The sequence below is a fragment of the Marasmius oreades genome, chromosome 4 (genome assembly GCF_018924745.1).
Source record: "Marasmius oreades isolate 03SP1 chromosome 4, whole genome shotgun sequence".
In the NCBI taxonomy this organism is placed as follows: domain Eukaryota; kingdom Fungi; phylum Basidiomycota; class Agaricomycetes; order Agaricales; family Marasmiaceae; genus Marasmius; species Marasmius oreades.
The window spans coordinates 1,536,089-1,558,799 of NC_057326.1; the positions used below are offsets into that span (position 1 = coordinate 1,536,089).

The 22,711-nt window shown below is 47.4% G+C and overlaps 9 protein-coding genes across 12 annotated transcripts; 3 read left to right on the plus strand and 6 right to left on the minus strand.

Annotated features, from left to right (window-relative positions):
• Nucleotides 1-91: 91 nt before the first annotated feature.
• Nucleotides 92-1,306, minus strand: E1B28_007319 (uncharacterized protein; the record flags this gene model as incomplete). The annotated part of the gene is made up of 4 exons (XM_043152042.1): nucleotides 92-298; nucleotides 359-476; nucleotides 526-758; nucleotides 812-1,306. 4 exons carry the CDS (start codon nucleotides 1,304-1,306, stop codon nucleotides 92-94), a joined length of 1,053 nt encoding a protein of 350 aa, XP_043010127.1.
• Nucleotides 1,307-1,399: 93 nt separating this feature from the next.
• E1B28_007320 (uncharacterized protein) lies at nucleotides 1,400-5,306 on the plus strand (the record flags this gene model as incomplete). The annotated part of the gene is made up of 12 exons (XM_043152043.1): nucleotides 1,400-1,587; nucleotides 1,641-1,679; nucleotides 1,735-1,798; nucleotides 1,848-2,005; nucleotides 2,055-2,188; nucleotides 2,245-2,929; nucleotides 2,983-3,286; nucleotides 3,337-3,681; nucleotides 3,734-4,091; nucleotides 4,143-4,216; nucleotides 4,266-4,322; nucleotides 4,375-5,306. The coding sequence occupies exons 1-12, from the start codon at nucleotides 1,492-1,494 to the stop codon at nucleotides 5,304-5,306; spliced, it is 3,246 nt and encodes a 1,081-aa protein (XP_043010128.1). The 5' UTR covers nucleotides 1,400-1,491.
• Nucleotides 5,307-5,509: 203 nt separating this feature from the next.
• Nucleotides 5,510-7,759, minus strand: E1B28_007321 (uncharacterized protein). 2 transcript variants are annotated; one of them, XM_043152045.1, is made up of 7 exons: nucleotides 7,485-7,759; nucleotides 7,222-7,431; nucleotides 7,051-7,166; nucleotides 6,837-6,970; nucleotides 6,593-6,776; nucleotides 6,195-6,540; nucleotides 5,510-6,134 (listed from the first exon to the last, which is right to left on the minus strand). In XM_043152045.1, exons 2-7 carry the CDS (start codon nucleotides 7,321-7,323, stop codon nucleotides 5,640-5,642), a joined length of 1,377 nt encoding a protein of 458 aa, XP_043010130.1. In that variant the 5' UTR covers nucleotides 7,324-7,431; nucleotides 7,485-7,759; the 3' UTR covers nucleotides 5,510-5,639. The 2 variants fall into 2 exon arrangements, with proteins under 2 accessions (XP_043010130.1, XP_043010129.1); XM_043152044.1 differs by having other exon boundaries at nucleotides 7,222-7,439.
• Nucleotides 7,760-8,003: 244 nt separating this feature from the next.
• Nucleotides 8,004-10,696, plus strand: E1B28_007322 (uncharacterized protein). The gene is made up of 4 exons (XM_043152046.1): nucleotides 8,004-8,508; nucleotides 8,558-8,950; nucleotides 9,012-10,512; nucleotides 10,566-10,696. Exons 1-4 carry the CDS (start codon nucleotides 8,221-8,223, stop codon nucleotides 10,631-10,633), a joined length of 2,250 nt encoding a protein of 749 aa, XP_043010131.1. The 5' UTR covers nucleotides 8,004-8,220; the 3' UTR covers nucleotides 10,634-10,696.
• A 52-nt stretch (nucleotides 10,697-10,748) lies between these two features.
• QNS1 (glutamine-dependent NAD(+) synthetase) lies at nucleotides 10,749-13,859 on the minus strand (the record flags this gene model as incomplete). The annotated part of the gene is made up of 18 exons (XM_043152047.1): nucleotides 10,749-10,867; nucleotides 10,920-11,028; nucleotides 11,085-11,213; nucleotides 11,266-11,332; nucleotides 11,387-11,480; nucleotides 11,538-11,575; nucleotides 11,627-11,733; nucleotides 11,784-11,919; nucleotides 11,974-12,303; nucleotides 12,360-12,703; nucleotides 12,757-12,874; nucleotides 12,924-13,012; nucleotides 13,071-13,266; nucleotides 13,315-13,399; nucleotides 13,456-13,487; nucleotides 13,545-13,630; nucleotides 13,678-13,708; nucleotides 13,834-13,859. 18 exons carry the CDS (start codon nucleotides 13,857-13,859, stop codon nucleotides 10,749-10,751), a joined length of 2,136 nt encoding a protein of 711 aa, XP_043010132.1.
• Nucleotides 13,860-14,088: 229 nt separating this feature from the next.
• E1B28_007324 (uncharacterized protein) lies at nucleotides 14,089-15,941 on the minus strand. Of its 3 annotated transcripts, XM_043152048.1 has the most exons (11): nucleotides 15,622-15,941; nucleotides 15,512-15,529; nucleotides 15,335-15,451; nucleotides 15,047-15,279; nucleotides 14,933-14,995; nucleotides 14,832-14,873; nucleotides 14,758-14,774; nucleotides 14,602-14,691; nucleotides 14,468-14,544; nucleotides 14,377-14,407; nucleotides 14,089-14,311 (listed from the first exon to the last, which is right to left on the minus strand). In XM_043152048.1, the coding sequence occupies exons 1-11, from the start codon at nucleotides 15,715-15,717 to the stop codon at nucleotides 14,292-14,294; spliced, it is 804 nt and encodes a 267-aa protein (XP_043010133.1). In that variant the 5' UTR covers nucleotides 15,718-15,941; the 3' UTR covers nucleotides 14,089-14,291. The 3 variants fall into 3 exon arrangements, with proteins under 3 accessions (XP_043010133.1, XP_043010134.1, XP_043010135.1); XM_043152049.1 differs by having other exon boundaries at nucleotides 14,468-14,691; XM_043152050.1 differs by having other exon boundaries at nucleotides 15,335-15,941.
• Nucleotides 15,942-16,024: 83 nt separating this feature from the next.
• E1B28_007325 (uncharacterized protein) lies at nucleotides 16,025-17,161 on the plus strand. Its single transcript, XM_043152051.1, has 6 exons — nucleotides 16,025-16,172; nucleotides 16,248-16,370; nucleotides 16,430-16,485; nucleotides 16,559-16,713; nucleotides 16,766-16,895; nucleotides 16,963-17,161. Exons 2-6 carry the CDS (start codon nucleotides 16,368-16,370, stop codon nucleotides 17,087-17,089), a joined length of 471 nt encoding a protein of 156 aa, XP_043010136.1. The 5' UTR covers nucleotides 16,025-16,172; nucleotides 16,248-16,367; the 3' UTR covers nucleotides 17,090-17,161.
• A 76-nt stretch (nucleotides 17,162-17,237) lies between these two features.
• E1B28_007326 (uncharacterized protein) lies at nucleotides 17,238-19,593 on the minus strand (the record flags this gene model as incomplete). Its single annotated transcript, XM_043152052.1, has 11 exons — nucleotides 17,238-17,320; nucleotides 17,379-17,785; nucleotides 17,842-18,107; nucleotides 18,169-18,231; nucleotides 18,284-18,408; nucleotides 18,460-18,535; nucleotides 18,593-18,744; nucleotides 18,804-18,872; nucleotides 18,923-19,026; nucleotides 19,094-19,192; nucleotides 19,247-19,593. The coding sequence occupies 11 exons, from the start codon at nucleotides 19,591-19,593 to the stop codon at nucleotides 17,238-17,240; spliced, it is 1,791 nt and encodes a 596-aa protein (XP_043010137.1).
• A 47-nt stretch (nucleotides 19,594-19,640) lies between these two features.
• Nucleotides 19,641-22,705, minus strand: E1B28_007327 (uncharacterized protein). Its single transcript, XM_043152053.1, has 11 exons — nucleotides 22,200-22,705; nucleotides 22,125-22,149; nucleotides 21,633-22,074; nucleotides 21,454-21,576; nucleotides 21,269-21,399; nucleotides 20,959-21,221; nucleotides 20,826-20,907; nucleotides 20,596-20,775; nucleotides 20,114-20,542; nucleotides 19,963-20,059; nucleotides 19,641-19,913 (listed from the first exon to the last, which is right to left on the minus strand). The coding sequence occupies exons 1-9, from the start codon at nucleotides 22,502-22,504 to the stop codon at nucleotides 20,225-20,227; spliced, it is 1,869 nt and encodes a 622-aa protein (XP_043010138.1). The 5' UTR covers nucleotides 22,505-22,705; the 3' UTR covers nucleotides 19,641-19,913; nucleotides 19,963-20,059; nucleotides 20,114-20,224.
• Nucleotides 22,706-22,711: the final 6 nt, after the last annotated feature.

Here is a 22,711-nt window from a genome sequence, read left to right on the forward strand (position 1 = left end):
TGTTGACTCCAATGATGAGGAGATCAAGCTATACTTCTCAGTCACGGAGCAGATCATTAAGATTTTCCTGAACGCTTCATCAAGTCGAGCACTATGATATATCCCCGGCAACCTCTACACTGTTCCCCGAACTCGCGTACATAATTTCCGACTCGACCAAGTTCGGCGCGACGTATTTGCCCTCTGGTGCTTTTCGATATACATCACCCACACCGAGGGGGAATGTTTGTGACGGTAGCTGGACGAGGTCGGACGGCGTCTTCGTAAGGTAAACACGATGTAATGCATCTTCAGCAGCCTGAATATATAAGAAGTCAGAGAAGACAAAAACTGAAAATGGCTTTCCAGTTACACGCACCCTGTACTCAGCCATCTTCAACGAAGAGCCAAAACCTTCTCCCAGCTGCTCTTCGCCAGAGTAGATTCCGACGACAAAAACCGGTGCATTGGAATATCGGCCAGTCTCTTTGAGAAGCCTATAATATATCAGAATCACGCAGAAGTCGAATGTCCGAGACGACACACCTAGACTTCGGTCGTGCTCTGCCGAATTTTTCTACCATTTCTAAAAGCGCTTTTTTGGGGTCAAGAAACTTGATCATTCCTCGAATGTCCACTTCTCGACCAAGAAAGTATGAATGCACGAATTGACGCGCAGAAGGAAGGGAGCGTTTTTGATAGACCAAAGCAGTCAGAGCTCGAGGTATCGAGGCCAACGCGTCAGAATGAAGAACACCAGGTTTCGTAATTGTTCCACGCTGAGGAAAAACATCTTGAGAGGGCGGAACAACGTGGCTGCCAGACAACTTACAGATCTATGCCATCTTAGGAGAGGCGCTGCTCCCATTTCTTGTGCGACATTTGCACAAGTCAGAGGGCCAACGTGTGCGCTGACTGCAGCCTTCATGACTCGTGTCGGAAGATACGGATATGTGGCTCTTAAAAATTCTGTTGCAAAAAGCCCCATCAATGAATTTCCGATTGCAGCAAGTTGTGCATTTGTAGCTGGAGCCGGATCGCGAGGTTTATGTTGTTGATAGAGTTGCAGAAAAGTGTGATGAGTGCATGCTTGTTGTATGATGTCGGGAGATTCAAGGATTGATGAAAGGCCTATTCTATGGACAAAGGCGGATAGAGCAGAAGGTGGTGGAGGTTGTAGTGCTGCCCATTCTTCAGGATTGAAGGCTGTAGCTGAAGTACCTGGGACGTATAATGCCTCTTTTGGGGGGAACTTTGGGAGATGCGAAATCGAAACTGAGCCTATTCTTGCGGCCGTCGAGACCAATCGTCTGTGGACATATCCCATGCTCTATGACGACGAGCACAACAAGAATTTTCTGGGGAGGTACCACTCACGGTCACCATCTCACGTGACAGTAACGTGCGTCGCCCATAGCTGGGCCGCAGGCACAAGGCAAACAACCCTCTCCCGGAGCCCTCTCTCTTCTCTACCGCCACGTCTCAGGTCACTGGCCTGATTCCAAGCTCAAGATGACTGTCCTGTCGCTGCCATCGAGTTTCAATAATTCATTCTGGTCTCAGGACTATCGGAAAGGTTTAGAGGTGTTATATCGTAAACTTGAACAGGTATGTCTGCACACACTGTAGTCGAATTTGAGAAGCTAGAACTTCCAAAATAGGGAACCGCTGAAAATGGCCAAGTTATTGCATTCGTAAGGGTAAGCAAATTCTTGGCTATGATCCATTGGGTTCCTACTGAGTTTGACCTTGCAGGCACGCGCTGCAGCCGAGAACCAGTTGGCCAACGCCTTGTCGAATCTCCCTAACGGAAAACCAGGTATTATCTCAACTATATCTTAGCAATCTTCACCTCACATTTGTTACAGGGGTCGGCTTTCACGCCGATGACGGTGCTTCACTTTTGATGACGTTTCAAGGCCTAGTAGCAGAATCCGTTTCTCAAGCACGGATTCACAGGGCTGTTGCGAAAGAATTGGAGACACTCGTTGCAGACCCGTTTGAAGAGTGGGCTGGGGGCTACAACGTAAGTTCTTGAGTACGTACCCTGTGAACACAACTTAAATTCCCTCCAGAGTCGTTTACAACAAAGCAAGAGCGTCGTCTTGGATCAATGGTTGAAGGGCTACGAGTCGACTCAGGCTGACGTTGGTAAACTCAAACACCAATACTTGGCGAAGACCAGGAAGGCGGATGAAGCAGAAGAAGAGTAAGCACCCATATGATGATGATAGGACTTGTTACCAATCCACATCGTGAACGCAGCGCGAAATTCGCCCCTAATAGCTCTCGAGTCACAGACCACTACACAACATCTCCTCGTCTCCGTCCTCTCGATGGCCGTTCACCACCTCAACGCACTGCCAGCGTCTCAGAACGCATTGCTCAACGACTCAAAGAGATTCAAAAGAGAAGTGTGGGCGCTCTATCCGGAGATTCGGCAACGCCACATGCAACATCTGAAAGCACCAGCCTCTTTACAGCAGAACACGAGTTGGAATCTGACCGTCCTAAATCTGGCAAAGGCAAAGGCAAGGCCGTCGATGAAGGTCCTGCTTCACCCGCAGTACTTAGTTCCCCATTGCCAATGTCTCCATTGTTGCCACCAAAAGTGGACATACCACCTCCACCTGTTTCTGCGGGTGAAATGGTTCTTGGCGGTGTTCCAATGCCCCTGTCTGCTATATCTCAACTTCTAACTCGAGCAGCAAACGAGATCAACCTTCGGCCCGTGAAGTTCCCACTTCTCGGCGAGTATCAAGATTGTTTCAACGGTGAAGAGTTTGTTATGTGGTTGAAAGACAATATGCCTGCTCTCGAAGGTAACTTGGATCGGGCTGAAGATGCCGCTAGGGCTTTGACTGAGCAAGAGGGTCTACTTAGACGTATCGGAGAGTTTGGAAATGCTTTTGAGGACGCTGACGATGCCTTTTATCAGTTTCGAGCCAAGGTATGTGTTATTCAACCTCAGAAGGAAGACCTCAAGTTGCTCAGCGTTTCTAGGCCTTTAACCTCGATGATAAGGCCGAGACCATCACATCCCCTATTAAGAGTAGTATACAGACTGGCGAGATCATTAAGCGTACCAACAACTTTGTCAGCCTTGTCAGCAAGGCCCTTGCCGCTAACCCTACCAACGAGCCCGCTTTCGTGAGAGCTAGGCACGAGGCTGAAGAGGCAGACAAGGCTTACAGAGTCGCGGTTCGTCAGCTGGACAGACGAAGACTTCACCTTGAGGAAAGGCTCGAAGAGACCTTCAAGACCTTACAGAGATGGGAAACTGAACGCCTTCGCGCGATCAAGACCGGTAAGCACATCCATCTTTTGGGAAGATGATGCTAACCAACCTTTTCCAAGTCCTGCTACAGTTCCAAGGAACCCTTGCCGAGCTTCCGAAGTCGCTCGAGTCCTCTTTTGAACGTCAATCCACTCTTATTGCAGCATATCAATCAGACACGGATCTAACTGCGTTGATTGAACGATACCACACAGGCCCATTCAGACCCGATCCTCAAGTGTATGAATCGGTCTTTCACGACGAGTGCGATACCGTATTCGGAATCGATATTAGAAAGTGGAGTGATGGGGGAGTTGGCCTTTTATCCACCCCGAGCCCTGACAGGAAGGAGGCTATTCCTGAAGTCGTGTCTGCTCTGCTGAGGGCCTTAGCCTCTGCATACGAAAAGCTTCCCAACGATACCGGTGCGTGTGTGTTTTTGTGTTATCTATCCTTTTTATTCATTGTAGGGTGTAGAGAAACGCAAAGCGTGGATATATGAAGTCCCACTAGTCAATGTTCATCATCTACGCGAAGCGCTCAATGGAGTTCCGCCTGAATCTCCGATTTCTCCTCAGTTGTTCGAGCCTTATGATGTTCCTGTCATTGCTTCTACGATCAAATTGTGGTTATTGGAGCTTGATCCCCCCCTGGCGATGTACGAAGGATGGGATGACTTCCGAAAAATATATCCTGCAATAGGTGCTACGATGGTTGTAAAACCGGATGGCGATGACGCGCAGGAGGCGAAACTCAAGGAAGTGGGTGCCGCTCTGCAAAAACTGCCCAAAATTCACTTGTATGTCTTGGACGCAATTGTGAGCCATTTGAAGAAGTGAGTTCCCTCCATTTTAATCAGTAAACAAATTTGATATGATTATGACAGTCTTATTGACTCGACGACTGTTGAGGAACCAAATGAGGTGTACATCGCCAAGCTCGCTCTAGCGTTAGGTCGAAGTATGTTCCCTCTATAATCAAACCCATACCGAAACTGACATCCAAATAGCAATTCTTCGACCAAAGGTAGAAAATGAGCTGTCTATTCAAGACCGGCATCCTACTCGTGGGTACATCAATGCTACCGTCAGCTTCGTCGTATTCACTTTTCTTCATAGTGCTCTTCATCGATTTGTTACGGTATTACGACCAATTGTTGCCTCCCACCATCGTAAGGAAGAAGCGAGAATCGGAACGCAAAATTCCCACTCGGAAGCGTACCGCTCCTATCGACATGCGGCTGAGCAGAAGCAGGATCTCCGTTGGTGCCGATGCAAAACAGCTGCTTGTAGCTCAGCAAGCAGCGCAACAAGGTATCAAAATTGAGCAGCAAGCACCTCCGCCGGTGCCACCCATTCCTTCTCAAATTAGCCAACCAAGTCCCAGACCCCCACCACCCCCGATGACCCCAGAGAAAGATGCTTCACCGCCTCCGCCTCCACCACTCCCTATTTTTGCCGAACCTCAATCGGTGAAAGCGGTAACTCCACCACCACTAGCAATCAGCTCGGATATACCACCCAGACCAGCCTTTAAAGAACCTCCACCAGACGACGATGACCTTCCTCCAAGGCCCATGTTTAAGGAGCCCCCTCCCGAACCTGAAGATGACGATACTCCTCCCAGACCCAGCCCCGCTGAAGCTTCTGTAGAAGAACCACATTCCCCGAACCCACGAGGGAAAGTTCCGGTCACTGCCGTTATACCTCCCTCGCCAGATAGTCGCTCAATCAAACGCACAAGCACAAGTTCTAGATCTGGGAGCCCTGTGCCCTCCAGTCCTGAAGAAAATAAATCCTCTATTGCAAGGTCATCCTCGGGAGGTGTTCGTGGACCAAGGATTACCAGAGGACCGCGAGCGCCAGGTGGGGGTAATGTCTCGAGTCTGGTGTCAAATATAAACCGGACCACCACTACCTCTCCCACCCCTAGTTACAAAAGGCTTTCAGGAAGCCCGAGTAGGCGGCCTTCAAGTGTTTTGGGGAGGTCCTCCGCGTTTTCGAGGCGAACGATGGCTAGTGACGCAGAGGATGATGTCGTTGATAAATGATTGAGGATGTTCGTTCATCAACACAAATCTTTCGACTATGTAATGGACTCTTACAATACCCGAGGACAATTTCTTAAGAGGCAGGTTATGCGGTGTTTCTCTTTATGCTACTATGTATGCTTTATGTTTATGTCAAGAGCAGCCCCGTCGGGCTTATAGCACGAAATATACATATCGCTAGACTATCGTTGCCTTGTCTCATTGTAAAAAAAATCAGTTTTACAGGGCCCTGTAAACCGTTCCCACTTTGGTGATAAAGATCTTGGGGGCCGTTATGTAGCAGGTAGACGTCGTTACTATATGTAGTTACTCTACAATAAAGCGGATCCTGCTTCATTCCCAATACCTTGGAACCTTGGCATCGCTTTCTCCACCAATCTCAAGAAAATCTGAGGGCCTTTCACGTTTGACGTTTCTTCTCCGATTATTGAGTGGTAACCGCTGATAAGCCGAGTCCTGTCCTGCTGGCTGTTGGTTCGGAAATGGATTTGTCCATCCTTGTTGCATACCATACCCCATTCCACCTGTATTTTGTGCTTGCTGCACCTGTTGTTGCTGCTGTTGCTGTTGCTGCTGCTGGAATGAAACAGCCGCAGCGAGGGCAGCTGACATGGCCTGGGCTTGTTGAAGCTGCAATTTGAGCTGCTGATACTGCATTTCGGTCTGCTGCCGAACCTGAGCGGGAAGGGAGGGATTTTGTAACATCACGGAGATTTGGGAAATTTGTGCCTGCAGTTGGGGTATGCTATCCACAATCATTTGTTGCATGTCCATGTTCATTCCCGTTTCGTCGTAGAAATCGCCTTCGAGGTTGATCGTGTCCTCTGACTGGATTGTGGTTTGTGTGAATGGTTTTGTACCACGGTAAGGAACCGAAAAAGACTATACCTGTCCTCCAAATCTCGACTGGTCCTCGACAAAAACTTCTCCCTTGCTATCTTCCACGGCACTTTCTATGTACTCGTTCACTTTCGTCCGTGTCGCCTTGTCCACGATCAATTTGTCGAGAGAAGGTATCTTTTTAGCACAGTTGAGACAGATGAAGTCTCGTTCCAATAGATGAGTCTGAATACAGTCCTCGCAGTAAAGGGTTCCACAACATGGGGTTTTGACAGCATCACGAAAGAGTTTACTGTCAACAGGACATGTGAGAGTGGGATCTGAGGGTGGTCGATCCCGAATTTCAGCAGCAGTCAAACCCTTTGAACGTGACACCCGTTTTTGCCAGGAGACTCTGTCACGTTGTGTTCAGCCAATGATTTGGGATAGTCTGGAGCATCACGCACGAGTCCGGTTGCGCGACGACATAACCTCCCTCTGGTGTGACCATCACACCCTGTGTTAACTCGCCTCCAATGGGATTCTCAACGGCTTTGAGCATGCTTCGAGGAATACCTGTCGTTCGCTTGATTCTGGGTTTGTTGTCGTAGTCACGGTCGTTGTTAGTTGGGCAATCTTTAATCCAATGACCTTAGGGATGTGAAGTGTCAGTGTGTAGAAAGTTTAACGGGAACCGCCCTCGAGGCGAACCTTTTTGACCGCAACGATAACAAACATAACTGGCAGGAAGAGGTCGTTCAGGTTGATAGGGTTGATGAGGAGTATGGGGTTTGCCCCCACGAGCAAATCCAGTTCCACGGGTGTTATTGTAGATACGTGTCGCGCTAGACACCGCAACGAGAAAGAGGTAATCATTAGAGAGTGAGCTACTACAAAGACAAGCCCACTGCGGGGTAACACCAACTGTGACATCTTCTCTTGTGTCTCCGCCCAGTTGGCGGTTTGAGCCTGGAACATGGCTGCCATGGCGGCTGCCTCGTCTTCTCCTGCAACGTTTGATTTTAGCGGCGTCGACGTTGCCTGGATGAGATGCAATTCTAATCAATGAAACCAAGGTGCCGTGTAGTTCACGCACCGAGGAGGGCTTCTGTTCTTCTTTTCCGTCAAAACGTTTCGACATTGCGCCCTTGTAGATGGTCCCAAAACTGCGCTGCACCGGTTCTGAGATGGGGACCATATTCGTCGCACCAGCCAAATACAGAGAAGCCTTCCCTCTTCCAGTTCTTATAGCTGGAACTCGCTTAACGATAACAAATGACGACCGAGGAATGACTGTTGAGTCATCCTTGTACTCTGTGAATAGTGAGATCATATACAAGACTCGTCTCACCGACGTACCCTCTTTCGTATTGTTGTCGAATAAAACCAAATCAAAGTCGTTGGCCTTACCCAAATTATTGGCTAGAATGATATCACGTTTGAGGTCAAACACAGATATACCTGTGCCATCGAATGTCACTCTGGACTCGTCCTTCCGAGAATTGAACTTGTAAAAGACAGAGGATGCCATTATGGAAAAAAAGAGATTTGTTTAAATAGTAGCTGAACAGTGGAAAGACAAACGACGGGGAGGCGTGGTGTAGATGATGATGAAGTTCAAAAAGGAAGGCATGTGCCCTCGGCGTCCCAATCCCGGGTGGACACAGAAATAGGAATAATATGGCCGACACGCCGATCGATCCGAAATCGAGCAACTCTCGGGCTGGTCGGTAGCCAGTGCATGTAGACAGATCAGACATGCACATCAATTGGCGTGCTTGCTCTACATGGAGGCTGTTCACAATATGTTTTATATCTATTAATTTTGTATGCCTGGCTGGGCGAAAAATGAGACTAAACCTCAAGATAGCACAGAAACTTATGGGTAATATTTTCGGGGCGCCTGCGTCCCTGCTTCCACATTCCATCCCGCTCCAAGTCTACTCGACCTTCGCGCAGCACATTGGGCTCGTTATTGTTCTTCAGGAAGCTCAGATCCACGCACATCTCCATTCCCGGCATAACAATACCAATTTAAACACCTGCACCTGCATGTGCGACACAGCCCGCAATCCTGCTCTTGTCCTGACTTCTCATGGCTTCTGCAGTCTCGGCAGCTCAGGCTATCGGAGAATACTTGCAGGCTCCGGACGATCTCGTCAAGGTTGCAGCTTACAAAAAGAAGCTCGAGAAAGAAAAGGCTTCCATTGACGCTAGGCTGAAAAATGGAGTCAAGGAGCAATTACAGGCGACGAGGGAAGGCTTGAGGAAACTGCTGAGCACAAGGACCAACGTGCAAAGCATCAGAGATGAAATGGTTCTCATGGAAAACGAATTTAATGACCCTCAGAACATGGTCGCTACATTCGACCAGATCAGTAGGGTCCGTACATCCCTCCCCAACGATATCCGCCAAATTAATGGTGTTATAGGTGTCGGTCGTACATCGAAATTTCGAACAAACTGAAGAAATGGTGAACAACCTGCTCGAAATGAACTCCAAATTAAACATGCTCGAAGACATGCTAGAGGAGGACAGTCGCGATATCCTCGGCCCAGCGCCGAATCTTCTTGTCATACATTACATTCTGAATCAACTCGAAGCATTCCGAAATCAAACCATGCACCAGGCGAAAAAAGCTTCACCTTCTTCGAGAGAAACCTTAATACGTTGGTTTGAACGGTTGAACACAGTGATTGAAGCTTTTGATCAATATATCATTGCTCTCGCCCGCAATATCCTAAACATCGTTAGGGAGGGCAACCGAGACGTGGTCGTGAAGCTGATAAAGATAGCAGAAACGGAAGGCAGAGAGGACGAGAAGGTGAGCCATCTTCACCACCAGCCAATATCCAAACATTGACGTAAACGATTATAATCTCAAGGCTATCGCAATCCGACTTGTAAAGAAAGCCGCCAAACTGGATGCAGCCTCTAGATTCAAGTCGATGGCTGCTAATGCCCGTGTCATCAAGCACTACCGATCCAAAATCGTGCGCGCCATTACCGATTCTATCAAAGACGAATTTGAAGCAGCATATAAGCGTGACGAAGGAAACCCAACCGAATTTCTCAATAATTTGGGATGGATTTATCAGGACATCATCCGAATCGAAAATGAGGTCGTTTCATGCTTTCCTCCCGGATACGAAATTTACTCCCACTACATCCGTGAATACCATAGGGCACTGAATTCGACCATCAAGCAGTTGGTAGCTTCAGAGCCGGGGGCCAATGTACTTCTCGTTCTCTTCGAGTGGCTCAAGCAGTACAAGAAGGATATGAAGGAACTCAACGTTCCCCCAGAACTGCTCGAGCCTCCTCTGCTGGACGGGAAGGAACAATCACTTATCGAAGATTACCTTCAGGTCATCGTCAGGAAACTAGACGAATGGTCTGCCAATCTCATGAAGACCGAACTCGAAGAATTTTCTACGCGGAAGGATTCCCCAGAAGTCGACGCGGATGGTTTATATGTATCGCAAGGAGGGGCACCCATCATGTTCCAGATGGTCAACCAGCAAGTTGACTTGGCTATGGAGAGCGGTCAGGGCGCTATCCTCGCTAGAGTGGTGGGCGAAACACAACGTGTCATGCGTGGGATGCACGAACAGTGGGTCAAGCAGGTTGACTTGGAGTACAAGAAATATATCGAGAAACCCGAAGAAGCTCCCCCAGGGCTTCCGGATTACTTGATAACACTCGCAAATGACCAGCACAAGTCCGCAGAATATGCGGAGGCTTTGTTGGCTCGTTTGGAACCCCTCGTCTCCGAAAAGTACCGCGTTCCTATAAGCCAACATCTCAATGACGCTATTGACGGGTATCTGGACGTTGCGAAGAAGTGCACACAGACCATGATTAAAGTCATTTTTAACGACGTCAAACCCGCCACTAAGAATCTATTCCAGGCTCAATGGTACGACGGCGTCATGGGCCAGGTCGTGGAGACGATGCGGGACTATGTTACGAATGATTACCAGATTTACCTCAATCCTTCGCTTGTCGAGGATCTTATTGAGGATCTCATCGACGAGTTCCTCCGAGTCTATCTGAACGCATTGGCCAATGCGCCGAAGCTGAGAATCCCTGCTGCCACAGATCAAATAAGGAAAGACGTTGGCGATATGTTCAAATTATTCAGCAGTCTGAAACCAGCTGCGGAAGTCGAAGCCCGTTTCGAGGTTCTTGAAATGATACTTGGGATGCTTGAAGCATCCAAAGACATCGTGTTCCTATCCTTTTGGTCTTTTGCGAAAGTTCACGGGCCGAATATTGCGTTTGTCGAGGGTTTGATGAAGTCTCGAGGTGACTTGGATCGTTCAGCGGTGAGTGAAGTCATGGATAGTATTAAGCGCAAAGTGAAAGAAGAGAACTTAACGGATCGTACGTATCTTTTTTGTTTCTCCCTAATGCTGATTTCTCACATTTCTGTGTAGCTCCTGAACCGACGATCATGAGCAAAGTGACAATACCTAACCCATTATCCAGATTCTTGCGGACATAAGTTTTGATGGTTTATATTCCTTTACACCTTTCCATGCCTGGCTTACACGTGTATTGTACAGTTATATATATTCTGCCACACCAATAGATTGTAACTTTTTCGTTGGCTGCCATTACTACTGTTCTTTTCCTTTGTCAGTCCTGGAAAGCTCCTCAAGTCGGGCCGCTTCTTCGTCAATCTTCTTGAACTGCCATGGGAAGCGGGAAGGGTAGAGGAAGGGACGCATATCGAATCCTACGGGCGAATTGAGTTTCACATGTTGGATCGTAATATCGATAGAACATACTGTTATCGTCAGGGCTATACGACTCGGCATGATAGGCGGGAGTCAGCGTAGTCATCTTATGGCGATTCCTCGCGTGCTCAAAGAAGAATAGCTTAACCTTCTCAGCAATCTAGGACATACGGCGGTCAGGTTCCCATGTTACTGTTGAGCAATGACCGGATTTACCTGTGCCGGCGACAAGAAAGCCCCCCACTCCTTGGTGAGCCTGATATACATACTGTAGGGTCCACATTTTGCGACCTTACGCAACCGTCCAAACACGGATAGCTCGTCGTAAGTCATGCCCATATCGGCCTGGTCGTCCATTGAACGTTGTTACGAAGCTTGTAAATTAACAGAAATTTACCTCGTCTGATTGGACGTAAGTTTCCGTGATAGGTTCTAGTTCTGCAGTTGGAACCGCGTTCAAGAACCTAGAAGGCAAGTCAAGTGAGTCGGTGATAGATAGACCTGAAGTGTATCCTTACTTATCCAGTATCTCCAAATTAAAAGCGTCCCTAGCATATGCAATAAACTTCTTGAGGTCCGTTTTACTTATTCCTCCGATGGGGTTTATATCGGCTATATTGGCAAGATGTGAGCTGAACGCACGTAGGCAAGAGAAGACAGTAAGGATACCTGAGGAGCAATCGTATTTGGTAAGATACCCGCGAAGACTGGAATGCTGTTAGCAATGTGGTCAAACCATGAAGGTCATTGGACTCTACCTCTCATCTACATTGGCACTTCCTAGAACAAGCAACCCGCCGGCTCGCTCACGCACCCAGGGCAATAACTGGGCGAAGAGGTAGGATATGACCATTCTGAGTCTGGCCTAACAGAGCAGCTCAGACTGGGACGTGAGACACTGTACAAAGGTTCTACCTGGATGTTCTGTAGCGCGAGGTTCTCGGCATTTGAGCCTCCTTGGGAACGAAACTGAGGTGTACGTCCAGTAACGAATCCAAACAGGCTGACAACAGCAGAAACCAAGGTGTCCATATTGAGGTCAATATGGTAGCTGGAATATCCACATTAAAGCTCTACAGTTCGAGGGACTCTGAAGATTGCCCACCTCCCGATGTCCTGAGCAAGTTGCTTGGCTCGTTGGCGCGTCTCGTCGCTGGAATTCTCCGTCCCCATGTAACAGGTGTGGAAAATCCTGCCACAGAACTCTTTGGGGTCTGAAGGAACATAATCAGAACCCTCTGGTTCTCCAACGATTCGCCTCGCGTCGGCGATAACTTGTGAATTACCCCCCTCTACCGCTTCGACTACCAATCGGCACATCGAATAGACAATCGTGGCAGTAGCGCAGCTATCTATTCCGCCACTCAAGGGCAAGAAATAGCCTTGTGTTCGTGAACGTCTAAGATAGTCCCATAGCCAACAAGCCGGACCGAGACTACGCGAGACAAAAAATCAGTGTCATGAAAGGGATCCCTAGTAGGTTGTACAGACGCGATCTCTTCTTCTGGAATGTGATATCTGACTTGCTGAGCTTCCGTTGCCCGGTATCTTGACACGTCTTCTTCTAGTGGTACCTTTTCCGAGAGATCAGAATCTACTTCGATTCGATGATAGGATTCTGCTTGTGCTGCTTGCATGTTACGACTATGCCTCAGACGATAAGATCGCACGTCTTCGATATCAATTGTGGCAGTAAGTACTTCCACGTCGTTCAGAGAAAATTGAGATCCTTGAGCGACGACCTCTCCGTTGACCACGATCATAGCACATCCGTCGTAATACAGGCGGTCTCCATCGCAGCCTTGCTGGTTGGAGTACAAGTAGACTCCTCCGTGCTGCAGAAGTCATTGAAGAATAATGTGGGTTTATAAAGGTCAACACAGGTTACCTGTTTTGTCGCCCCCTTGATAAGATCGACTCGGGTATGCAGTTTGCGAAGTTCGTGGTGACTACCACTAGAATTCGTGAAGATTTCAACGCCATCCAAACCCATATCAATATGAGGACTGCGACTTATTAGGATCAGGAATTTTACAGCGTAAGCGTTTGGCTTACCTCGCAGGAGTGAACATTTCTTCACACATTTCAACGCCGATACATGTATCTTGAGTACTGATCACTGCGTCGCCAAAAGGTACTTTGTCCTGGTATCCGAATCTCCGCATAAAACGTATGACCACTATAAGATCGCTGAAGACTGACCTGTCCTGTGAGAGCTTGAATGATCTTGGGAAGTTTATGATCCTGCCATTGTCGATACCTCGTCCAAGGGGTGAAAAATCGCAGTTCTCGATAATTCCCATCATTGGCTAGCCACATCTTGGGGCGGATAAGGAGGATCTTCTTGTTATAAATGATAACTCGACAATTGTAGATGACGTCCTTGTGAACGACAGGCCTGATGCCGGTGAAAACAGTTCCTCTTATAAGAATGTACCTTGCCTACATTCCAATGTCGCAAACAATATCCTTTGCCTCCTCCGATGCCAGTATTTTGGCCAGGACTTCCCATGAATGTTTGACAGTGTCGCCTTGAAATTAAGTTGAATCGGGCGATCGAACGTTTGTCTAGTATACGGTGAATTACCTTCCAGAAAGTGATCAAGGCATCCATATCCGCTGAATTACACGTTCAACGCCCTCAATCGGAATTTATAGGCCATGAATACCACGCACGTAATTTCTAGTTCCGGCCCTACTCTCAATGTTGCACCCCTGCTCTTTGCGATAGCAATACTTGTCAATATTCGCTCGAGGTTTCCCTGACCAGAGTTGAGGAAAAGACAATTTTCGTCAATAATACAAGTACTTCAAAGTCGAGGGCCCATTGATTCAAGGAGCTATTAGGGAAGAGATGGAAAGGTTGGTGAGGCTAAGTCAAGTGATCGATATTCTGGACAGACCATCTACGAAAAAGAATGAGGCAGTCGATGAGTTTTATTCAAGTAATCAGAGATAAACGCACGTTGCCAGAGTGATGAGACTGCCCATAATGAGCAGCTGAAGCAGTCGGATGAGAATACGAAATGGTGCCTATATGCCGTTGATAATCTAATCAGCATGAACCATGATAACGGTTTGAAGCCCGACCTTCACTCAATTTTAACGCTGGCTTCTGGCCAGCTACTTCCTTACGCCCTTCTATCCCAGAATCTAGGACACGGAACGGGCTATACTATACGTTTCCCAATCAACAATAAACGTTACAAATGCGCCCCGTGCTGGATCAAAAGCGAATGCAAGTTGACAACGGTAACATGTACTTTAGTGTACAAGTCGTCTTGGTGTTCTAGTTCTTGATTTACTTAAAGTTACTGACGTCTTTTTGTAATGAGAAATCGTATATACTGCACCCGGAAGATCTAAATGATACATAAAGTACATCTCCTGAAATACGAGTTGCGTGAAATTCGAAAAAAGTGTTCATGTCGGCAGAAACCTGGCTGTTGCGGCCAGAAGGCATGAGGCATTATGCACCAAATAATAAAAGCGTCAGAGATAGACTCACCCGCCTCTGCATACATCTCGTCGGACGTTCGCTGAATGACATTCACGTTTTCAATGTTGGACTGCGTAGCAGGAAAAACGAGCGTGTTCACCTTGAATACCAGTATACCCAGAACGGAGAATCCGGCAAGAACTCCCAATTCAAACAGTATCCATATGGCTGCCCATACTGCACATATTTAGTTGATAAGTAATGGTTTCCACAGGGTGCAGCCAAAAAGCGCACTGTGCGGCCCAATGGAAGGATAAAGAATAGCGAATTGCGTCGCGTCAGAATCGTTGGTTTTGTGGAAGAAACGGTCGTCTGCTACATCCCCTGTGACGTTTTGCACGTCAGCTTCTTTTTTCTTGAAACGAATACAGTAATGGAAGTGGGACCAACAGACTGCAAACAGGATGCTATTTAGATGAACGTCAGAAACCATGACCGCATACGAAGAAGCCGAGAAAACGTACTTCATTACGCCGACAAACAGGCAGTACCACCGCAAGGCAGACCTGAATCACCATGCAATGCTTCTGAGAATATTGCCGTTATGTTCGGGACTAACACATACCCGTGATCGATGAACCAGAACCCAATCAAGAGGGCTTCGTACAGTATCGTCAAGACAATTGTTCTATGACACAATTCAGTCGTATGTTGAACAGAGGGCTACCCGAGGACGTACAATTTATCCCGCACTAAACGTAGTGGCATAATGAGCCCAACCCCAAGCACGAAGCTCATCACTTTTGCCACAAGGGTGTCCCATCCTGCGAGGACGAATAAAGCGCCGAGAAGCGTAGAGCCAAGATATCCAGAGCATAATATGATGGGAGGTCGACCTCCCTCTACGATAGTTGACCCACCCATATGTGGATCAATCGATACCCGCAATATTCGACCTCCCGAAAGTATGGCCTACATTCGGTGAAGGTGAGAATTTTACACGATGTAGGCGACAAATGCGACGCACTGCTATTATATGAAACATCTCGTGTGCTCCTATGGTGAACAACTTGAAAGGATTGATGACGTGCCGCACTCCCGGAACGTTCCAAAACCCAAAAATGACCACAGCCATGGCAATAATCTGGACGTTCGCATTTCTTCAGGACGACTTATGGGTAAGAACTTGGAGAAAGAACCATACGACGTAGAGTACCACGATCTGAAAACAAGAGAAGACAACGCGAGTCAGTAATTGAGATCGAGATACATAAACTCTGCGTGTTCGACCAGGTCGAGGAAAGTGGGACGCACTTGGTCGGCATTCGGGGAGTTCGAGCTCTGAGATAGTCCGGGCGTGGGTGTACCCATAGGCGGTGCTAAGGGAGGTCTAGTTGGAGTAGCAGCCATCGGGATCCAATAAAATGAGGTTGAGTTCGAGTAAGGAGGGAAGGAAAGAAAAGCAAAGGCCCTCAGACAACAACGAGAGAAAGTTTGTGCTTTATATTAATGCGCAGCTGCACTTCGGAGATGGATGGCGATGAAGGGTCGAATGAAGTTATTCAGGCGTTGTACTGGGCCTCGTGTTGGCCTCGCGTTTCGAGTTTGGAAAGAATTGAAGAAGAAAAAACAACAGGTCACGTTTCATCGCGTCCATCACGCGATCGCTCGGCCAAATAATGCCGATCGGCAGTCCCTGACGCGCCAATCCGATCTCCCACTTTGGCAGCGTCGTGTGCTAGTCTCCGCAAAAACAACGTTCTTCGGTCATCGATTCATCGAGCTGGCGCTTGGGCGGTCTGCTACCATCGACTCCAATTTCTGGAAGGGTCTGACTCGACTGATCACCATCAATATGCTAGCCTGTAAGTAGCTCGAGTCATTTCACGGCTTCGCTCGGACTCAGCAAGATCTGGGAATCTGTATCTGTGAATTGTCAGAAGTGAATGCCATTTTAGGACATCTGCTGGGCATCCAGATCTGCTATCTGGCCTGAAAAGGTTGAAAACTCCAAGTCTGACTCTCAAACCACAACCCCAATCACTCTGTTTGCCTCCAAGATGGTGGTCATCCTAGCATCTTTTTGTTTGTCGTGGCGACTGATAATGTTCCTTTCACATAGCCTTCAAAACCAGGATCGCGCTCTTCCACACAGCATTCTGCGTCCCAAGGGAGGGGGTACGTGTCTTGCGGCCTATCCTCCATCGCTCTCTGCTTAGAAACGCGAACTCACATTACTTTCGATCTGAAGGAAGGGAAAGGTGACGTTGAGCATCGTAGACCAACCAACTGTAAAACCGACGGGCAACAAAACCAAGCGGGCAGGACTACAGTTCCCTGTGACGCGAATCCATAGACGTCTGAAGGTCGCTACTGAAAAACCCCGCGTTTCCTTTGGATCCGCAGGTGCGTTCCAGCACGAACTATTCCGCAACCTCCTTCACAAATATTCACATAGTCTACACTGCATCCGTCTTGGAATATCTGGTTGCTGAGATGGTAGAGCTCGCAGGGAACGCCTGTAGAGACGTCAGTAAAGTGAGAATCACTCCTTGTCATCTCCAGCTAGCAGTTCGCAACGACGACGAGTATGTGCCACTTGGAACATATTGCCATATTCACTCTGTTGACTCGTTCTCTCCCTCTTATAACAAGGCTAAATCATTTACTCAAAGACGTTGTGATCGTAGAGGGCGGCGTTCTGCCTCACATTGCACCTGAATTGCTCAAGAAAACTGGGACTACGAACAAGGTGAAAGTCAAGCATTCCCAAGAAGTCTGAAGTATCGACGTGGTTTTCTTTTTCTTGTTAAATGGCAATTTGCTTATCTTGCAATCGCTTCTCTTCCAATGCATTTGGCTTTGAGTTATGAAGACATATGTGGTAGTACTACATTTCGATTGATACGTACAAACTTAGGCTCAGATAACTAAATCGAGGTGCTCTCATCTGTGTTCAATATCAACGTGGTAAAAAACGTGATGCCCTCCAGAAAGGCGTCGACCTCGATATCTAAGTACCTCATTATCATCAATGAATGGATAGGTGTTAGATAAAGCTTCAAACCCACTTTCATTCACAGTGTGGATATTGCTCGCCAACAACCCACCCTTCATGTCCTTGTGGTTATATCTGAAGATATGGTCAGTCAACTTCCAATAGTAACGCGTGTCGGTGTTTCCGGTCGACATTCCAGGGCTGACGGCAATGTTGTCACCCTCAATCTGCCTGTGATTATTGTACGTAGCCTTGATGGTCCCAGACAGGATTTCGTAGGGTAGAGCGTTATCTCCAGATGTGGGTGTTTTTGGGGCAGGCTGCAAACTAGTGCCAAATGCGTCGCTGAGGGTCAATCTTCCCTTCGAGGGCTTGGCGGGGTCTGTGATGTGTTGTCCGAAAGCAGTGAAAGTGAGATTGAACGATTTGGCGAGACTTTTTAGCAATTCGGTGTCGTGTGCTTGTGCATCTTCGACTGAGCTATTGTCGTACAAGCTTAGGTTACTGTGAATGACCGGTACACAAACAAGGCGGACCTGAGGGTAGAAATTCGGTGGTTGACAATGGCCCATGCTTGTTCTGGGAGGGCGTTGGACTTGACTCCGCCCTGGATCATGTCAATAGCTTGCGTGGTGCTAACAAGTCTGAGAGTCTCGAGATCCTGAAATGCAATCCTTTGAAGCTTTCGGAGAGCTTTATCCGATTTCACGGAATGTTGAATGGCCTTCCGAAGATCGGAAGGCAAACTCTTAGCGTGGCCAGCGTAGCATTGAAGAGTGCTGTAGAAAATGTCATCCCGCGACTATTGAGAAGTTTCCCATGAGACCATAAATATTAATAACGGGGAGGGGCCACAGGCTGACCAATTTGGCCTTATGTGGGTGGCTTTCAATTTCGACTAAAAACTTGGACAAGATACCAATACTCTTTGTGAAATGGGTTAGAGAGAATTATATGTGCGATGTCACTGATGCGCACGGTATGATTAGGAGGGACACTAGAGTGTCCACCAGTTGTTGCTACTTCGATACGAGTGTCGAGGTATCCTTTCTCCGCAACACCGGGGAGAGCAAACACAGTCCCGTATTGTTCCGAGAAGCCTACTGGAGTGCAACAGGTAAATAAGCATCCGTGTATATTAAGGGAATGCTCACCTCCTTCATCGACGATGAGGGCGATGGAATTTTCGCCTAATTTTTCGAGCAAGTCTTTGGCGAGAGTTTGAGCACCCTATGTATTTACTCGATTTAGCACGAGGTTCCGACACTGAAGCGTGGATAGCTTTACCTCACATCCACTAGCTTCCTCGTCAAAGCCGTATGACAGAAGAACTGTACGCTTTGGCTGAAAACCAGTTTCCAACAATGTCTCAATAGCGGACAAGCTCCCAATTAGTCCGCTCTTGTCATCGTTGGAGCCACGACCCCAAAGGCGTTCACCTACGCAGTCCGACTTCTGAGTTCAATTGTGAAGGAAGATGGAACGAGTGTGTACTAACCGTCGTAGTAGCCGGAATAAGGAGGATGAGTCCACTGATCTACCGTATTGTGGTCGACCGGAACAACATCTACGGAGTACTGAGCACAAGGACATCACCAGTATGACATAGAGACTGACCTTGGTGAGCCATAAGTAGTAACGGCTTGAGAGAGGAATCTGAGCCTTTCCATTCATAGAGCAGACCATAGGTGTTATGTTTCGTAAGGACCAGTTTGGAATGCCTTAAAGATATAGAAACCACAAGAATATTTTCAGATAAGTCCTCCAAATACAGCGAATGGAACTGACACCAAAGGGAAAGCAGTATCGAGATATTCATGTAGTTTCCCAAAAGTTTCCCATCTAGGATCCACACCTACCGGATCCATGCCATCATAAGACTCAGTTCTATCAATCCTCGTGTCAGCGAGAAAGTAATAAGTAATGTTTTCATTGACGTACGGGACATTGACGGCACCAGATAGCCAGCCTATGGCTCTCAATCTGAACTCCTCTGTTCTGTAGACATCTCCCAAGCTCTCCCATAAACCACGGTTCACCACTGGGACTAGTACGTTGACTTGGGGGCAAAGATGCTGATCAGGTTTGACATTCTGTACAGATTTGCTTCCTAAGAGTTCAGAAACAGGCGACCAGTGCCTGGTCAATGCCAATACGAAGTATGTCAGCCCAGCGAAGACGATGAGCCTACGAAACTTGGACGTTTTTCGTTGAGTGAGGTCAGAAGCATGATCTGCAGTCGAAGGCAGGGAATACGTTTTCGGTTCCTTGAGAGAGAGGGAAGACATGATCCTTCTTCGGATTCACGGCAAAGTTGGACGATTCTCTCCGCATGTACTGATCTAATCTTATCATTTCGGCATCTACCTTAGCGCTTGATCATGATGTACCGGTACGGTTAAGTATTCCATTGCAATGTAGTACAGAAACGCAGACGTGAATTGCGTCAAGCATGTATGTAGCAGAATGAGGAACTGGGCATCCTCCTATCGTCCGCTATGGGAGAAATGCTTGAGCTTGGAGATTCCAGAGGCGAGCATACTTCCCATTTTTCATAATGAGTGATTCATGAGTCCCCTCTTCCACCACTTCAGAGTCATCCATATATCTTGAAACGGAGTTAGATGCTTTAGGCCTTACAGAAATTATTTACCCACAATATGAGGTCGGCATGGCGGGTTAGATTGCCGAATCTATGAGTTGAAAATATCATTGTCTTCTGTCCGCGTAACCGTCTCAGTCGTTCGAACAAGTCTATCATAAAGATTCCTTCAGAAAGATTGAGACATGGGTAAAAGATATCGTTACCGTGTTCAGCTGTTGGGTCCAAGCTAGCCGATGGTTCGTCAAAGAGTAACAGTCCCACCTGTTGTTCATCATCCAGTGTACGCATAAACGTACGAGACCTGCAAATCAATATTAGGCAACGTTATGCAAAAATGAGGGCACACACAGAGCAATACGTTGCATCTGGCCCCCAGAAAGACCGCTAGAGTCGGTAGATCTCATGCCGCCCGCCATCCTTAATCCACGGAAATCAACGCTCCTCCCAAACACGGTCTTCGTGCCTTCGGGAAGATTCGAGTACATATCCTGAACAGGTCGTTCCAGATATGTATCGTAATTTTCAGGGAGTTTGTTAATGAATTCGTCAGCACCTCCCAATCGAGCCGCTTGTTCGATTCTTTCTTGATCCTTCGCATGCTGCGGGTTGCCGTACCCGATGTTATCCTTGATCTAGAATCATCTTTGAGGAGCAAACCTAGGAAGTTATTGCGGGTAGAACATACCGAGAGGGGGAAGTGAGTATAGTCTTGAAATAACACCGTTGTTACGCGCCTCAGATCCGCCAGTTTTAACGTTTTGATGTCGTGGCCATCGATAAAAATTTGGCCTTCTTCGGGATCATACAGCCTAGCGATCAACTTGAGTATTGTGCTCTTGCCTGACCCATTCTTTCCGACAATGACCTAACTCTACTCGTAAGCAACGAAGCGAAGGAAGGGCACGAACATCTTACACAAAGCTGACCCTGCTCGATTTTGAATGAGATTTTGTGCAATGCATAGTTCGCGCTCTCTGGATATCGGAACGAAACGTTACTGATGGAGGAGTTCAACATTGAGACAGTGACCGGCAGACGAGTGACTTGCCGAAATTCTACCGAAATACCACTTTGAAGAGTTTGTTGATTCTCGGGGAAAGGAACAGTCCCGTCCTGTACCCGATTGGAAAGTTCCATCACTGTATACAACCTTCGTATCCCGGATAACGAATCAGCCACGGAGGTAGTCTGACCGAAAAATGAGACAAGTAAATTGGAGAATGAAGATGTAGTTTGTGTGATCAGATTCAAAGACGCCAGAGAAAGAGGTATAGAGCTTGGATATTGTACTGCCCTCAAGGTAAAGACAATCTGATGAGAACGGTCAGTGAGGTCTGGGATCGAGTCGTAATTCATACCTGGGGCAATTCCCTCAAAGGTGCGCGGAGTAATTGAGAGAACGGAAATTGATTTCCAACCATGACAAGGTTGTACATAGGGAAGAATGCAGAAGCCTTCGACCCAAGTGCCTTGGAACATCTAAGAAATTCTGAAAGAACAATTTTTCAACTTGTTGCAAGGGCAGGGTACAAACTGGACTGACCTGAATGCATATATTCCCACATCCCTCCCGCCACTATCTCTTTTCGATGGCTCGAGGAACCAATAGTCCTCTTTAGACCCTCCATCTTGAGGTAGTCTTCGTTCTTTGTAGTTGCAGCCCATACTAAAAGACGAATCAATCATAATCATAATGCATTTTCTCAATGAAACCCAAAATACCTGGTGGCATATACGGTGATTGGGTTCCCCAAGTGATTAAAGTCTGTGAGAAACTGAGAACTGCAAGAAGAGGCCCATCTCTTTGGTGCTTCAGAACCGAAACAAGAACCGACAGCTGGGATGCGAGTTGCAGAACGGTTGTTATTAGGCGGACGGCTACGGTCACAACCTCCCAAACAATGCTATTCCTAGAGTCAGGAGTGAACACTTGTTCGAGCTGTCGCTGTATACCTGAATCCTCGAATGTAGGTACATCCAAACGAGCCATGGTCTGGAACATATAGCCAGAATAGTATTGTTTAATGCGAAGGTTCAGATATCTTCCGGCCTTTGTTTTCCCCCAACTAAAGAGGATATTCATTGTGGTGCATAAAACACGGCCGATAGCAATGTGGAGTAAGAGGTCCTTGTCAACGGTTCGGTTTTTGAGAGCGCTTTCAACCTGAAGGACTGTAAGCAAGGCCTCAAAGATACTTTCTGTACTGAACTTACAATGGTTAAAAGCTGACTCGAGTACCTGTTCAAATTTTCAGAGCGATTACAGGATTGAAGACATTCGTCACACACCATAATGAGAGGGCAGGAATAAGACTCGCCACTATCTCTAGTAGCAAGTATACTCCAAAAAAGACCCAACATTCCCGAATGCTACCAACATCTTTCATCATTCGCCCGACATAGGGAAGACAGTTGTAGACCTCAAAAAAGTGCTCGATGTGTGAATCTAGCTTGAGTCGCGAAGATCCTGGAACACGTTCAGGCTGCTTTTCTTCATAAAGATCCCATGCTCCGATTTGCGTATGTTTAACTCTCTTCTCGTCTTCGGGGTTGAACGTTCCTTTCCCTTTCCCTATGACGCGTCGTCGTCTCATGGAGGTCGAAATCCAAGAGCGATATCAAGCGCGGTAAAAAGTTGGGGCTGTGGAGCGGGGTAAGCTATTTGTACCCGTCAGTGAGACGAGGTCAGAGATATTGCAAACTGAAGTTCGGTACTAGAACCGGTAATGTCTGGGGGCTGGTACTCGGAGGACTATGTTGTAGTTCTGACGCGTACTGACCATGACCAGTTAAACGTATTA